This window comes from Mytilus californianus, unplaced genomic scaffold (genome assembly GCF_021869535.1).
Source record: "Mytilus californianus isolate M0D057914Y unplaced genomic scaffold, xbMytCali1.0.p SCAF_9, whole genome shotgun sequence".
Classification (NCBI taxonomy): Eukaryota; Metazoa; Mollusca; class Bivalvia; order Mytilida; family Mytilidae; genus Mytilus; species Mytilus californianus.
In genome coordinates, this window is record NW_026262745.1 from 47,238,786 (window position 1) to 47,255,551 (window position 16,766).

General features: G+C 32.3%; 1 protein-coding gene across 3 annotated transcripts in view; it reads right to left on the reverse strand.

The window, feature by feature from the left end:
- Positions 1-782: 782 nt before the first annotated feature.
- LOC127714104 (uncharacterized) overlaps positions 783-16,766 on the reverse strand; it is a 31,950-nt gene continuing 15,966 nt past the window's right edge. For all 3 annotated transcript variants that reach the window (XM_052220066.1, XM_052220065.1, XM_052220067.1), the window contains exons 3-5: positions 10,813-11,120; positions 3,142-3,359; positions 783-1,197 (exon numbers count right to left, since the gene is read on the reverse strand). In XM_052220066.1, the coding sequence (XP_052076026.1) occupies positions 1,066-1,197; positions 3,142-3,359; positions 10,813-11,120 (658 nt within the window). In that variant the 3' untranslated portion in view covers positions 783-1,065. The remainder of the gene's footprint in view (positions 1,198-3,141; positions 3,360-10,812; positions 11,121-16,766) is intronic.

A 16,766-nucleotide genomic window follows, 5' to 3' on the forward strand; every position in this document is an offset into this window, starting at 1 on the left:
ACGACCGCAAATACCAGTTAATGAAAGGAGTTGTAAATTTTGTCCAAATGACGTCATAGAAAACGAAAAACATTTTCTGATGAACTGCACTATGTATGATGACTTAAGATATAATTTATTTTCTCGAGCCAAAAACTTTATAGAAAACTTTGATACTCGTGATATTGACAGTCAGCTTATCAGTCTTATGAAATGTAAAGAAATGCAATCCTCATTATCACAAGCACTTTTCAATTTTTATCAGAGAAGAAAGAAATTTATTTGAAGATTAACATATATTTTCAAAGTTATATTTGTAAAGTCTTTTTATTATTGTTACTATTGTTACTTTTTTAGCACAGATATTTTATCTAGATCCATTTATTTAATATTAATCACATTTAAATTATTTGATTTTTTTCCCCTAGAAATATGTTGTTTTTTGTTTGTTTTTTTTTAAGTAGTTTATCCGGTTTTTGGCAAAACACTTTTCTTTTAATCATTGCTAATGTTTTTAAACTGTAATCCTTTTATCAATATCGTCTATCTAATATTAATTGAAATTTTTACTAGTAACATGTTTTAAAAAGCAGTTTACATAATGTGATAAACCAGTAAATATTTTGGAATTTTATAAGGATATATATAAATAAATCCTCAATCTTTTTTTTTTTATATAAATGTACAGTTGTCTGATATGTTTTAAAGTGTCTCATAAGTCTATTCTAAGGCTGGATATGTGATCTCTGTTTTTATTATGAGTTGTTGTAATATATAGTCTGATCAAATATGTGACACTATAATAAAATAATTATTTATTTATTTATTATATATATTGATATGTGAAAACTGTTGTTTCTTATTTGTGTTTGTAACTATGTATACTGTATTGTTTATTATATTTGTAAAAATAATATTATAATAATATTATATTATGCTCCTTGTGAGCCCATTTGATGGAAATAAAGCTTCTTCTTCTTCTTCTATATCACATTACGAAATTCCCATTAAAATGAGATAAAAGGTTTACATCGTTTTAAATTTCAAATGCAAATATAAAATGAGTAGTATACACAATGATCATAGTTAACTATTCGAAAGTAAAAGCACATAGATAAATGCCAGCACAGCAAATATGAATGCAAACATTGACAATATGTCCATCTTACATGTACTGACAATTTTCCTAGTTGGATCATCTTGACGTGGGTTCAAGACCTTAAATAAAATAAAATGGCATTTACACTTTTTTTTAAATTGAATATCATTTACGTAAACAGTTTTAAAACTATATTTAGTTTAGATAAGCCATGACAAGCACATTTTTTTTTTCGTTTATTGTTTCTTACAAAAATCAGGTCGTGAGTTTTCTCATTTGAATTGTTTTACAGTTGTCATTTCGGGGTCTTTCATAGTTTGCTATGCGTTTTTGCTCACTGTTTAAGGCCGTACAGTGATCTAGTATAGTTGGTAAACTATTACGTCATTTGGTCTTTGATGGAGATTTGTCTAAATTGGCAATCATACCACATCTTATTTTTATACCTGAAGTCGAGTTTAAACATCCCAAGAATAAATAAATGTAAGTTCGAAATGTAAACTATATAATTTATCTTTCCTAGATTAATACCAATAATAATTATAGTATTATAATGATAATAATAATAATAATGAGTTAATGATGATAATAATTTTCACTAGATATATAAAAGTCTCTTAATTTGAAATTACTGAGCCCAATTAATCCTCTTACAATGCTTCGATTACTGCACAAAACAGTTCTTAATCGAGAATAATTAAAATAGCACATTATCAACAACAACAGTAATAAGATAAATAGATAAACCTAACCAAAAGTGAAAATTTGTCTGCAGAATTGTGCGAATATCAGAGAATGCATATGACTATTGTTCAAAACATTAAAAAGACTTGCAATAAAAATTAAACGAGGATACATAATCCTTTTTTTTTTTGCATATGCATTTAGGAAAATTTTAATAATAAACCCTCACTGAAAAACTGATTCATCATAAAATTCGCAATTCATTTGGGCTAATTAGCCTTTAAGTATAACAATATGAAAGGGGCGATTCGCACGACAGGTACTATACATACATTTTACGCATAAATGTCAAAAAAGATTACTAACATGTTATCACCATAGGATTTTCAGGTGATTTTTTTATATCATGATGAATTGTAGAAAAGTTGTCTTTACCTAGTTTATATCATATGATAATCAAATAGTATAATTTAAAATTTAATTATATGTTTTTTCAAGATATCATATATATACTACTCAAAAAAAGTATAGCAACATCACTTCTGACTGAAAATAAATCAATACAAAATTTCGATTTTAGAAATTGTCTTTAACATGTTTAAAGTTTGTGTTTTCGTAATTTCCAATCGTTTGTGTATTTAAAGGTACTACAGTTAAGTTGGTCACATTTCAGACAGCTACACTTCGAGGGAAGGGGTCATAAGTGAAAGCCACAATTGTTTGCACATGGCCTAGATAAAAAAGTTCTTACAACGCACAACATTGACGAAATAGTGAACCTGATGGCATAATTTATTATATATAAACAGAAACTAAAATTTACCTCGCAAAAACAATTGAAAAAAAAGAATTGGGAGGGACACTTTTTTTACCTCCGAAATTGTTCTCATATTTTTTATTAGTTTCCTCCTTAATCACTTAAAAATCGTTTAAAACAGGAATGCTGTCTATTTCAAATAATTTTAAGCATTTTTTACAAAGATATGAGTCCTAAAAGTTTTGCCACCTTCTTGGTGTAGTTTTTTTTAAACACTACGTAAATTTGTGGAATTAACTTCAACATAAAAAACGGTCTTTGATTTGAAAGTCAAGCATGTATAAATACTATTGGAACTATAAATGTATGTCCACAAGGGAAATTTTAATGAATTATAGCCAAACCCATATAAGGTTAACTTGGCGTGAGTTTGAGCTAAGAATCTTTATAATTAAACAAAATACATATATGACAATGGTCCATATGTCAGCTGGAAAATTCTAACCATCTTGATTTTAAACCATCAATAATATAAAATGAAAATAATTTACGCCACCACCGGAGAAGCCTGCTTGTGTCAAGCAGTCTTAATTAAGCAGAAAACATATTAACATGATTTTACCTGTTTTATGAAATGTAATACTGGTACATCAAGCGATGGAATAGTTGTGTTTATATGTACCCCTTTGCTATCGATGTCATCGCAGTAATTTATGATATGAGCAAACCGATACTGCGGTAATGCCAGGTGTTTTCGAAATTCTTCAATTTTTACTTTAACCCGTTCGTTGTCTGGTGGGTATTTGTCCCTAAATGTCATAACTCCATACACAGGTATTTCTATTTAAAAAGAAGAAAATAAAAAGAAGATTAGTTCAAAGGCACTTGAGTTACCTTTGTCATGTTTCTACATTGGATAGTGTTTTACTTTATATTGGCCATATCCGCGAATGTGATATAACAGGGACCACCAAACTGTAATTTTCCTTTAGTTGTCTTTTTTTAAGCGGCCGATTTCACATATACTTGTTTTACTCAAAGGGTCAAAATCTAAAGATTTTCTATTCCGAATGAGAAAATAATATTAGAGGGTCTATATCAACTACCTTAGATCATTTGTATATATTGTGGTTTTGTGCTATCTTATTGCGTTTTTAATTAAAAGATCTGTTCAGAAATGCGGATTGATATTGTTATTTAATTTCAATATAATAATAAACGAGCCTTCGGCAAGTTTATTATTACTATTTAAATCAAATAAAGAGAGTCGATATTAAGCGATATCAAATTCTCACAAGTTGATAAACCTATTTCTCTTAAGGTCAACACTTTCGTTTTGTTAAATTAAAAATTCCGCAAATAGTTGATCTCGTCTTTTGCACAGATAAGTATGACGCCATATGTCCTGTTCCGGTGTCAAACTTTATAATATCGGACATTTTAAACTTTTCGTACGCTTCAGAATATGATAAAATTTGACAAAAAGAAAATGTTCAGGTGAAAAGTATGAGTGTTTTGTATATTATTGAAGAAATCGAATATGTCCGTTGCCATATGTTCCTAACGAATAGCCATTGGAAATGTCGTAATATTGTCTCATGATGCTGGATAAGCCATAAATAAACAATAAACGCAGATTTTCGTATCACTTTTTCGTATCACACTCCGTACAGTGTGATACGAGAAATATCGCTTCGTGCAAGAAATGAATAATCTAATCTAAAAAAAAGACTTGAAAATATTTTTTTTTTATCGTCGTATTTCCTAAAATGTCAGTTTATAAGTTAATGAATTATCAAGAAATTAAGGTTCCAACTCCCTCAGGAGAAATTGGCCTTAGATGGATTTGGCTATTATCTTTATGGCTCGTTTGGTCATGAATCTCTTCGATTTGTCGGTATTCAAATATTTAGCTTGAGCGTTCCTAGTGAAGGTATATCCAGAAAAGCGCTTCGCACTAATACAATTTTCAAAGTTATTTTTCAATTTTTACAGCACTGGATCGACACCTATGCTAGTGGACTATCAGTCCCCGAAGGTATCATCAGCTCACAAATTAACAACAAACATTTCTTCAATTGTCCGTTTATAAGTTTATTAAGTTCCAACTCCCCAGGCAAATATGACCTTTAAGTTAGATGGATTTTGGCTATTATGTTTAGGTTCCATTTTGGTCATACAGCTCTGCCTTTGTTTCGGTACTTGGCTTTTAAATATTTGGCTTTTAGCAATACTGATGAAGGTAAATCCAGAAAAGCGCTTCGGACGCATAAAACTGAAATATGTTTTGTTTGTTTTTCGCTCATTTAATTCCAATGTATTTATGAACATTACCAATTTAGAGATAACTGTATTGTATTTGAAGCTTTGCGGACGTCCATCGGTAGTTTTACTGTCGCAAATTTAGTTTACCTGGCAACGCTTAAATGCAAATATAACATGTACAAAGGAAACATAAAAGTCTTGTCCTTTGAACTTAAAGCAATCTCTATCAGACTTGCATTTTAATCACTCTTATTCAAAGTATTTTCATAATTAACGTTACATGAACTGGGACTTATTTGTGTTCCAAAAAAAATTTATTGACTTAGGGAGCAACCATTTAACTTCAAGGGGGGTTATGGTTTTTTGGCTGAGTCAGCAAATTTTTTTTCGCGAAAAGCTCATCAGCTTGACCACAATATTTTTTTTCATCAAATTGGTTATAATTTATTCGCAAGTTCACGTTTAAACATTTAAATTATCATCCATTAGTTAAGGCTTCTTTTTTTTAACAATTTGAGTCCATTTAGAACCTGTACTAATAGTGAGTATAATAGTCCCAGATGGAATGAGACAAAATTTATTGTTATATTTAGTTTAATTATTTTAACATACACAGATTGCAAACCAATTTCCTTTTATTTCAAATTATAAAGAATTTACATTGGCAATAATTTGATTATTATTTTTTTTAAATATATATTGTTTTCTGTTCAGTATTAAATTTATAATTAAGATCCATTTATTACATCGGTGATCCGTTTATTTGGCAATCGCCAATGGCAGTCAGCAGGGTTTGGGAACATTTGTTGTTCGACCTGTTAGTCAAATGCGTTATGTTAAAATATACTTTTCACTTTTTTGGTCTTTTGGAAAATGTTGTTTGTGGTGTATTTAGACCCCTCTAACAAGAAATTTGTTTTGCATGCACACGTATAAAAATTGCGGTTTTTATCCAACGCAATCATAGGTTTGAACGTTGTTTTCAATTTAGACTTGTTTATATTTTTTCGTTTGGGCTTGTATTATATTTGCCTTCGGGTTTATATGATCCGTTCATCCTATTTTGACTCTTTCCAAATTCAAGAGTCTATCCTAAATTGAGGTAAATTGTATGGCTTTCCAAATACCGTTTCGATTCCTAACATCACTGAAGAGACATTAATTGTCGAAACCCGGATATGGTGTACAAAAACCGTTGCACCTTTTGTTTGCAGTATACCATCTTTTCCGCAAGTTTATTGTTTTCTGTTTAGTATTAAACTTATAATTAAGATCCATTTATTACATCGGTGATCCGTTTATGTGGCAATCGCCAATGGCAGTCAGCAGGGTTTAAGAACATCAGTTGTTCGACCTGCTAGTCAAATGCGTTTTGTTAAAATATACTTTTTCACTTTTTTGGTCTTTTGGAAAATGTTGTTTGTGGTGTATTTAGACCCCTCGAACAAGAAATTTGTTTTGCATGCACACGTATAAAAATTGCGGTTTTTATCCAACGCAATCATAGGTTTGAACGTTGTTTTCAATTTAGACTTGTTTATATTTTTTCGTTTGGGCTTGTATTATATTTGCCTTCGGGTTTATATGATCCGTTCATCCTATTTTGACTCTTTCCAAATTCAAGAGTCTATCCTAAATTGAGGTAAATTGTATGGCTTTCTCAATACCATTTTGATTCCTAACATCACTGAAGAGACATTAATTGTCGAAACCCGGATATGGTGTACAAAAACCGTTGCACCTTTTGTTTGCGGTATACCATCTTTTCCGCAAGTTTATTGTTTTCTGTTTAGTATTAAACTTATACCTAAGATCCATTTATTACATCGGTGATCCGTTTATTTGGCAATCGCCAATGGCAGTCAGCAGGGTTTAAGAACATTTGTTGTTGGATCTGTTAGTCAAATGTGTTATGTTAAAATATATACTTTTTCACTTTTTTGGTCTTTTGGAAAATGTTGTTTGTGCTGTATTTAGACCCTCTAACAAGAAATTTGTTTTGCATGCACACGTATAAAAATGGCGGTTTTTATCCAACGCAATCATAGGTTTGAACGTTGTTTTCAATTTAGACTTGTATACACAAATCGTCGATAGCTTCAGCAGTAGCATTCCAAAAAAGGGAATTGTAACACGGTAACTTAGAATTTAGTTAAACTGGCAAATCTACCGATCGTATGTGGATCCCGCATTTCATCGATAAATTTGAAATAAAAGTCTAAATTGAAAACAACGTTAAAACCTATGATTGCGTTGGATAAAAACCGCAATTTTTATACGTGTGCATGCAAAACAAATCATAGGTTTGATCGTTGTTTTAGAAGTCTAAATTGAAAACAACGTTCAAACCTATGATGCGTTGGATAAAAACCGCAATTTTTATACGTGTGCATGCAAAACAAATTTCTTGGTAGAGGGGTCTAAATACAGCACAAACAACATTATCCAAAAGACCAAATGAGTGAATAAGTATATTTTATCAAAACGCATTTGACTAGCAGGTCGAACAACTAATGTTCTTAAACCCTGCTGTCTGCCATTGGCGATTGCCAAATAAACGGATCACAAGATGTAACAAAATAGATCTTATTATTAAATTATTACCAAACAGAAAACAATAAACTTGCGGAAAAGATGGTATACTGCAAACATGAGGTGCAAAAATTTGTACATTATCCGCATTTCGACAATTAATGTCTCTTCAGTGATGTTAGGAATCGAAACGGCATTTGGAAGGCCATATAAATTAACCTCAATTTAGGATAGACTCTTGAATTTTGAAAGAGTCAAAATAGGATGAACGGATCATATAAACCCGAAGGCAAATATAATACAAGCCCAAACGAAAAAATATAAACAAGTCTAAATTGAAAACAACGTTCAAACCTATGATTGCGTTGGATAAAAACCGCAATTTTCATACGTGTGCATGCAAAACAAGTGTCTTGGTAGAGGGGTCTAAATACAGCACAAACAACATTTTCCAAAAGACCAAATGAGTGAAAAAGTATATTTTAACAAAACGCATTTGACTAGCAGGTCGAACAACTGATGTTCTTAAACCTTGCTGACTGCCATTGGCGATTGCCAAATAAACGGATCACAAGATGTAACAAAATAGATCTTATTATTAAATTGTTACCAAACAGAAAACCATAAACTTGCGGAAAAGATGGTATACCGCAAACATGAGGTGCAAAAATTTGAACACCATATCCGGATTTTGACAATTAATGTCTCTTCAGTGATGTTAGGAATCGAAACGGTATTTGGAAGGCCATATAAATTAACCTCAATTTAGGATAGACTCTTGAATTTTGAAAGAGTCAAAATATATAAATATAAACGTATTGCAAAGGAATTCAACATTATACCCTGTCTAGATCGAGTATGTATGCATATTTTGGATAGCCCTGGACTTTATGAAGTAGAAATTTATTTCTGTGTTGGAATTATTTGGTTGCAGCAGTAAAAATATATACAAAAATATTAAAGTATCTCGTGGAATAATATAATATGGCCCAGAGTAACTGGAACTCTAAAATAATGATTAAATATGTTTACCTAATTGTTTTACATATGTCTGTAGTGTAAAATATATTTAGTAAAAAGATAATTAATCATTTTAATTATTTTCACTTGTAAATAACAGCATATGGTGCTAAATATATATAATAGTACAAATAAGCTTGTTCATGAAAAGTGTCAACAAAGGGACGTAACTCGTAAATTACTAGTGGAACCGCTTCGTCAGAAATTTCGACACATCGAAGTGGCACATTTGCGTATTACAGCGTATTAAGTGGCACAAATTTGACACAGGCCAGTTCATAAAAAGCCTCATCACATATTTTAAATTCAGCATAGGTTCCCCAGAAGTTAAGAAGGAAATTTATACTTATGTGTTGAAAAAAATTGACGCGACGGGTGATAACCTGGGGTTTGAAGGCTTCGTATTCTAATTCAGTACATTTAATCAAAACAATTTGTATGTTAGAACTTCCAGAAAGTATACGCAGTTTGCATGTATAACGTACAGCATGCTTTGATTTCATTTGATATGACTTTTTGGAGGAAAAAGACTCGTTTCAGTTGAAGAAAAAATGACAAAAAAAAATGCCCAAATATGGTAGTCACATGACTCCCATTGTTGTCTTAAGAAATGGGGTCAAACCGGGGTCAGCTTTCCGACTGTTTTGACCACATTATTATGTTAATTTGATTTTAATTTTACGTTGCTTTTAGTTACTTTGTTGTCGTATTAGGCAATAACCGTTCCGCCAAAGACAAAAATGTCAAGTACATGCAGATGGAGGATTTATACTTTCCTTGACTGGAAGGATTATTTATATTGTTTGTTATTGCCGTTATTTGCTTCCATTACTGTTCACTTAACTTTTTAAAAAAAATATTTGTAATCCCCTATCTGTATCTCTTCTTTGTAGAGGCTATTGCCATTATAATTGACAATAACCTGTTTTGAGATAAACTAATTTGTCAATTAATTAGCTTATGATACTTGATCAACATGTCACGGAACATAACCGATTCATTATTAAAAAACAATTGTTCACAGAACAATTGAAGGTCTTTTCACCAAAAAATCATGTGTTTTAATATGAAAATATAAAAATCGAGTTTAAAATGTTATTTCCAGTGTCAGACTGAAGTAGCTAACCGTACGCTGATTCCAAAAATATATGGTTTCTATACACTTTTGTTTGAAATAAGGGAGATAATGTGTTACTTCCGGTTTGAAAAATGTCACTTCCGGTAAAATATGATAGTTAACTTGACACTGATTCCAAAAATATATGGTTCTATATACTTTTATATTGAATAAATGCAAAAATAGCTACTTCCGGTTCATACAAGGTCACTTCTGGTTGGCTTTTTCAAGGTCATATGGTTTGCATCCTAAGCAAGAAGTCTAATGACTCTATCATGTATAAATATGAAGTTTAAGCAAAGGTCAAAATCTAGAACGTCAAATTTACCTATGACCTTGACCTACATTTCAAGGTCATAAAGTAAGGACCTCAAATCAAAAGACCCTAGGTCCCTACTATATATATGGTTAATGAATTATTACACCATACAGCTAGTTTTAAATATGAGAGGGGAGAAAACTCGTTCCCGTTCAACAAAAAATTATGTGTTTTGACAAGTCGCATATAACAATTTAGTAAAAATATTTTGTTAAATCTTATATGGCTTCTGATAATAAGTAATAACAAGAAAAAAATCTAAATTTAGAACATGACCTTGATCTTTGACCTTGACCTCATTTTTCTTTTAGTGGACAAAGGACCTCAAATCAAAAACACCCCGGGTCTCTATCACTTATGGTTTACCAACAACAAATACATAACACTTATTTCAAATACATAAGGGGAAATAACTCTCATATGGAGTCTCGTAACGCTTCGGTCAAAATTAAACGTAACATTCTTAGGATATAGCGAGCAATTTGGAAAAATAAATTTGTCGCTATCTTGTACGGTTGGAAAGAAGTATTCATAACAAGAAAAACAATGTGCGGGGAGATAACTCTTACAAATAAAAGTGTTTGGTTAAACATGGTCAGTTTCAAAAGCGTATAAACTGTACGATATCATATACAAATAATCTTAGCAACATCTTTTGAAACAACAATACAGCACAAGAAAAAAATTAGGCGGAAAAAAAAAATAATAATCAGAACAAAATCAATAGGTATTTCCACGGAAAAGTGGAAAGACCTAAGTATGGTAAAATAAATACTTAAAGTGAAAAAAGAAAAAAAAAAGAAAATATTAGAACTATCAACTGAAACTTTCAGCATGTATGGCCTGCAGTATTACCATAAAACAATTATTCACAAGCATTTAAACCACACTGATGATTTATATATTAACCTTTGCTTATTTCTGGATTTACACCACATGCACACTACATATCAGTAAATAAATGAATACATGAAAAAAAAACTTTTAAAACAAAGGATGTTGTTTTGCTTATGTATGTAATACTAGCATTTCATAGTTACCCCTGTGTTTTGTCTTCGCTTTCCATACAGCATTGAAGAAGTTCGTTGGTAAATTGACATTAGGATTTGACGTACAGACTACAATTATCCGATCAACTGGACGATGGCACACTCCTTTTCGAATGAAATAATTAAATCCGGAGCTTTTTGCCCTTGTCAATTCTTCCTCTTCCCTTATTCTACCAGCAAATACCAACTCGAGAAGCGCCAAAGTGTTTGCAGAGTCTTCGTCCTCAAACCCAGTCATGTCCAAAAATGTTGGCATTAGATAAGTGTCTGTTGGTTTGTAGTAAACGTCTTTGGTGAAGCTATAAAGAATATCATTTACACTAAAATAATGTATATAGCAAATTTTCTAACCTTTTGAGTAAAGTGTTTCGGCATGCATGCAAACCATTGATGATTCCGTGAAAACGTTGGATATTGTGACACTACAACATTAGATCGACGTTATTGTTGAATCTAGTCTTAGATGAAGTTGTAGTCAGTTCAACTTGAAACTAAGTACACATGTTATCAAAATATATTCTTTCTAAATTGAATGCCAAAAGCATTTGACACAAATTTCACGGTTCACTGAATATGGAAAATGATTGTGCAAGCAATTCATCATAGACAAATATTCTTGTTTTTTTTCAAATTCAATTCGTTTACATTTTATTCTCATTTCTAATCTGCAATGTACTATTATATAGCCATTATGTGTTTGGGGGATAGACACTCCGTTTTTAATATTTTGTTTGCAATAATTGATATCTGTTAACAATCTCGGTTTAGAGTTTGGAAAACACAGAAAACTTAAGAAGACGTCAAAATATGGTTACTTTTAATTTCCCAACTAGTCCCTTTCCCAATGGTGTAAAATCCGGGCACTTTCATTTATATAAATACATATGCGTTATCAAAGACTGTCCTGATAATAGACACATACAGAATTTTATCAAACATCAAACGTCTGACACAGGTTTGTGACTCTGAGATGAAGAACAGCAATAAAAGCGCTGATTTTTTGCTTTTTGTGTGTTTTTCGCTGTGCATGTACTGATTGTGTGTCATGGATGGATACCCCATATCTTTTGTTTTTCTATTTATTAGGATGTTTTGACTTTTTTCGAATTGCTGGCACGTTATTTTTTTAAAGAAACTACATTTCTTTTCTGATTGATATTGATGCAGACATTTAGCAAGCAAGCTAGTCACTGCATTCAACTACAGACGTCATTGGTGTTGTAGTTTCCCCTTTCACTTCAAATGCTTGACATCTCTGGTCATTTAAACGTTCAAAAACAATATATACCGTACTGGTAGCTAGATTTTCTTTTTAACAGAACGCTGTTTAATAATGTGGTTTTGTGGTTTTCACATATACCACATTATGATTCTTTGACAAGTTGATTCTCATTGTGTTCTTTAGTGGTCGCTAGAATTGGTCGCTAGCTTAAGTCTGGTAAAAAAAAGTTTGATTTCTTATCTGGTTACATACTTTGTAACAAAATTGAATATCATAAAGTGTAAATAAAAAGGTTAACATTTATTGTGCGATTAATGTCTTTAAAAAAGAATTATCGTTTTAAATTTGACAGTAACTGTTTCTGTTTGACAAAAGTTTGCGGTAAATCTCGTATACGAATAAGAAAAATTTAACCTATCGAAGGAACATAACCTATTCGACTCAATACAACACTAATGTATAAAAACATAACATTCATTACTTTTATACCTTATTTTTTATAATTGACAAAGGATTAGTGAGCATTCTCAGTTGGAGTTCTAGTCGTAGAAGCATTGCAAGGGATTATGTCTTTGTTTTCGATATATTTGGAAAAAGCAGTGCTACAAGTATGGAAAGCCAGCGTGGTCAAAATTCTAAATTCGTAAATTGTCAATTTGTAACTTGTAACTGTGTAATTTCAAAATGCTTAATTCGTAAATTGTCGATTTGTTCCTTGTAACTGTGTAATTTCAAAATGCTGAATTCGTAAACTGTCAGTTTGTAACTTGTAATTAAGTAATTTGTGATATGTATATTTGTAATTCTTCAATTCGTGATTTGTCAATCTTCTTTCTTCTTTTCTTTTCTTCGTATCAGCTTCCTATTATAAGGAACACCCCTTAACGGGTACTCTTAAAAAGTTCAATAGGGGTGGACAAAAAAAAACAAAACAAGGGTAAAATATATTACATCAAGGTAAAATCCAATGGTGGTGCGCTATACATTGACAGTGAAATGTAAAAGTAAAAATCATAACAGATAAAATATACGATGATATACATAAAAAGAATAACACCAATCATAAAAAGGTCCTATAACCTAAAAAATGTAGTCATTCATTTTACCAGTAAATAGCATTCTTAAAATTATATACAAATAAAGTACTTGTTACAGAATAGTTGGAACGATATATATAGTAACAATAATTAGATTTCAAAAATTATCTGATATTTCACTTTTCCATTGTCTATGTTTCACCATCAGATTCTTAATGACACTTGTCAGCCGTCTAGCTTTTTTAAAAGAGATAATCTATGGTAATGTAACTTGAAGCAGAAGTGTCTTGTAAGGGTTTCCAGTTTAAGAATTGACTCTTCTTTAAATCCTAGTTGTTTAGTATATTTTGTACAGTCCAGTACAAGTTGCGTAACTGCTAGCTTGTTGTTAAACAGCAGTTTCCAAGTTCCGGGAGGAGAGTTTTCTGTCACAAATTGTTTAATAGGAGTGAAGTATTTTTTTCTCTCATTGCCTAGAACTGGGCATGTTGTTAGGACATGTAAGATATCCTCTATTTCCCTGTGGCATAGCAAGCATGTGGGGTCAATTGTATTTTGACTGAACTTGTGTTTGTCGGCTTGCACCATGTATGTCCCAGTAAGCATCCTTACTTTAGTTGTGGCTTTTCGTATTTCTATCATGTTTTGCCCTACTGAGTCCCACACGGGATGTGTTGTTTCTGCAATGCCAAAGTTGAGGTTCAGAAATTTTAAAGATGACATTTGATGAGCTTCCTCTTTAAGTTTAAGAGTCCAGAAGGTAGAGATTTCTGTTTTTACTAATTTCTTCCATGATAGTTTTGATGGAATGGCAGTGTTTTTGTCTAAGATGTCTGGTAGATTGTATTTTGATAGTAATAATGCAGTTTGAAAGAAGAAGCTATTGTTGTTGTCATAGTTCACTGCGATTTGTCTGTTAATGATTTCTTGAATTTTCTTGTTGGAACAGGTTGTAAGGGAGTGTTGAAATGTTAATTTTCTCTTGTGAATTTCTGCTTCTACAGGGAGAACTCCAAGAAGTAAGTATACCGCAGGTTTCGCTGTCCTCGTGGCAAGAGCTTGTATTGCACGCAGTGTACCAATATGGATCGGAACCTCTCCAGAATCTGAATCTGAGTTTTAGTTAGGGAAAGGATTTCAAGACCATATAGTAGTCGTGGTAGCACATATGTTCTATATACTGTGTAGGAGACTTTAGGGCTTAGTCCATTTGTACCATGAAGTCCTGAATTTTTAAGGGCATATTTTGTTCTTCAAGCAGATTTTACACGGTCTTCTATATTTACATGTACTTCATTTTCTTTTTTGCTTGATCTTTTTAGGCCTAAATGAGTAGTTTCATTTTAGAGTTGAATTATATTATCTGATAAATTCCAGGTATTAGTGCTGTGATACTTTGCAGATCCGTAACAGATGACTTTCGTTTTTGTTGGATAGATATTGTAATGATGTTGGTTTGCATATCTTCCAATGATATTTAGCATTATTTGTATTTCTGCTGGGTTGGAGCTTATCAGGGTAATGTCATCAGCGCAGGTAGGCGTCCCACAGTATATGTTTCCAAGACTAAATCCTATTAATTTTTTCTCTAATTCTACTAGGAGATCCTCTACAAATATCTTATAAAGATGGGTTGACAGTATTTCACCCTGCCTGACTCCTTGGAGAATATTGAAGCTGTCGCTAAGTTCTCCTTGCCATTTGACTTTAGATGTAAGACCAGAGTATAGATCTTTGATGACAAGCCACAGATCTGGATGTATGTTCCTGTCTAGCATTTTATCGTGGAATATCAGATGCTGGACTACATCAAAGGCAGATTGGACATCTACAGTAGCCAGATAAAGAGAGTTGTTTTTCCGTTCACATTTGCATTCTGGTATAATGGGACTAGCAATTAGTGGGCATAGCCCTTCTGTAAATCCAAATTGTAGATCAGTGTTAGGAGTAATACTGAGTTTGCCAAGAATACAAAGTTCAAGAGATTACAGGGGTTACGGTGATTCCTCTATAGCTGGATACTAGACATTGGTTTTTTTCCTTTTTAAGTACAGGAGTTAGAACTCCAGACTTGAATTTAATTGGGACTGCTCTATTAATGAGGATATTATCAAATACATTTGTGAGCGTCGGTGTGACTATTTCTTTGGCAAGTTTTATGTGTTCTGCACATAAGCCGTACTCACCAGGGGATTTGCCAGTGTTTAGGTTGTCTATAGCTTTGGAGATGTCATCTTCTTTGTATGGTTCTATATTTGTTTGTTGGTTATGTAGAACTTCTTCCACGAGTCGCTGCCTTGTTTGGCATAGTTCCAAATATGAGTTGTCAAATTTTGATTCTTTTGGGATACTGAGGTCTTCGTAGTAATTTGCGAATGCCTTTCTCTGTAAAGTAGGATTGAATTCTAATTCACCCTTTATATCTATACCTGTTGTATTTGCTCTAGGTTTGGATCTATTCCTATTGATTAATTTGTAGAATAATTCTGTGGATGGATTATCCATAATTTGCTGGTATATATTTAATCTATCTTCAGCATGTTCCTTTCTTAGCTGACTTCGGAGATTTTTCTTTTCTGCTTTTAGTTTTTTCCTGAAAGGGTGATCCGATTGTTTGCCTTCAAATTTCCTTTTTGAGTATAACTGTTTGCAATTTTTAAGATGTTTTTTAACTCTAGGTGATGCCTTCCAGAGGGAGATCAGTCTGGTCCCATTGAAGCTTATAAACTGTTTGAATTTCTTCATTGGTTTTGTTTACACAAGTTGGGATGACAATGTTAGTAGTCACTGATACTGGCACATGTGCTGAGACATTTGTAGATGAATTATTCCAAATTGTATACTTTTTAATCAGATTTTCTTTAGAGGAGAAAATGTAATCTATTTGGGACCTTAATTGTCCTGAATGATGGAAAAAGGTTTTTCTGTCAGATTTATCATTATCAGCAGTAAAGTTAAGTTCTTGAATGAATTCCTTTAGTAATTGATCATGCTTATTATTTCTTGTTTGTAGAATTGTCCCATTCAGATCTCCACATAGTATAATAGCATGGGTATTCATGTATGTTGTTGCTATGTTATGAATGAGGTCCAGACATTCTCCATATTCGTGAGATGAATCTTTGTCCATAGTTGGCATATAGACGTTTATTAGACATACGTCCACGTCTGATGAAATCAGAATAGCTATCACCCTCTCATTTACGTCAGGAAATTTTTGAATTTGGCTGTTCCAGTGTTTTGCCCATAGGATAGACACTCCTGCACGACCTCTGGGAAGTTTAAAACCTGACAACGGTTCGCTTGAGTCATGACATCTAGTATAGTTATCGTGGTCAGGCAGTATTGAATGTAGTATGTTTGATTGGCATTCCCAGAGAAAATGTTCTTGCAGGCATACAATATGTGAATCTTGAGCTAGGAGCTGGAGGAAAGATGTATTTGATCTCACTCCCTCTATTACAGGTTGTTATTCTGACGTTCTCCCTATTAGGAGTGTTTCCTCCTGAAGTAACTGATCTGGTGGTTGTTTTGTGAGGCTCATCTCCTGAAAAAGGTGGTTCTTTTCCTCTACTGTTGTGTTACCATCTTTTGGCGGTACTGAGAAGTGTCCCAGTTGTTGACGTTGGTCAGATATCTCTGTCCTCGGGATAATCGTTTGTTGATAAGGCCATTTTTTGTTCAGA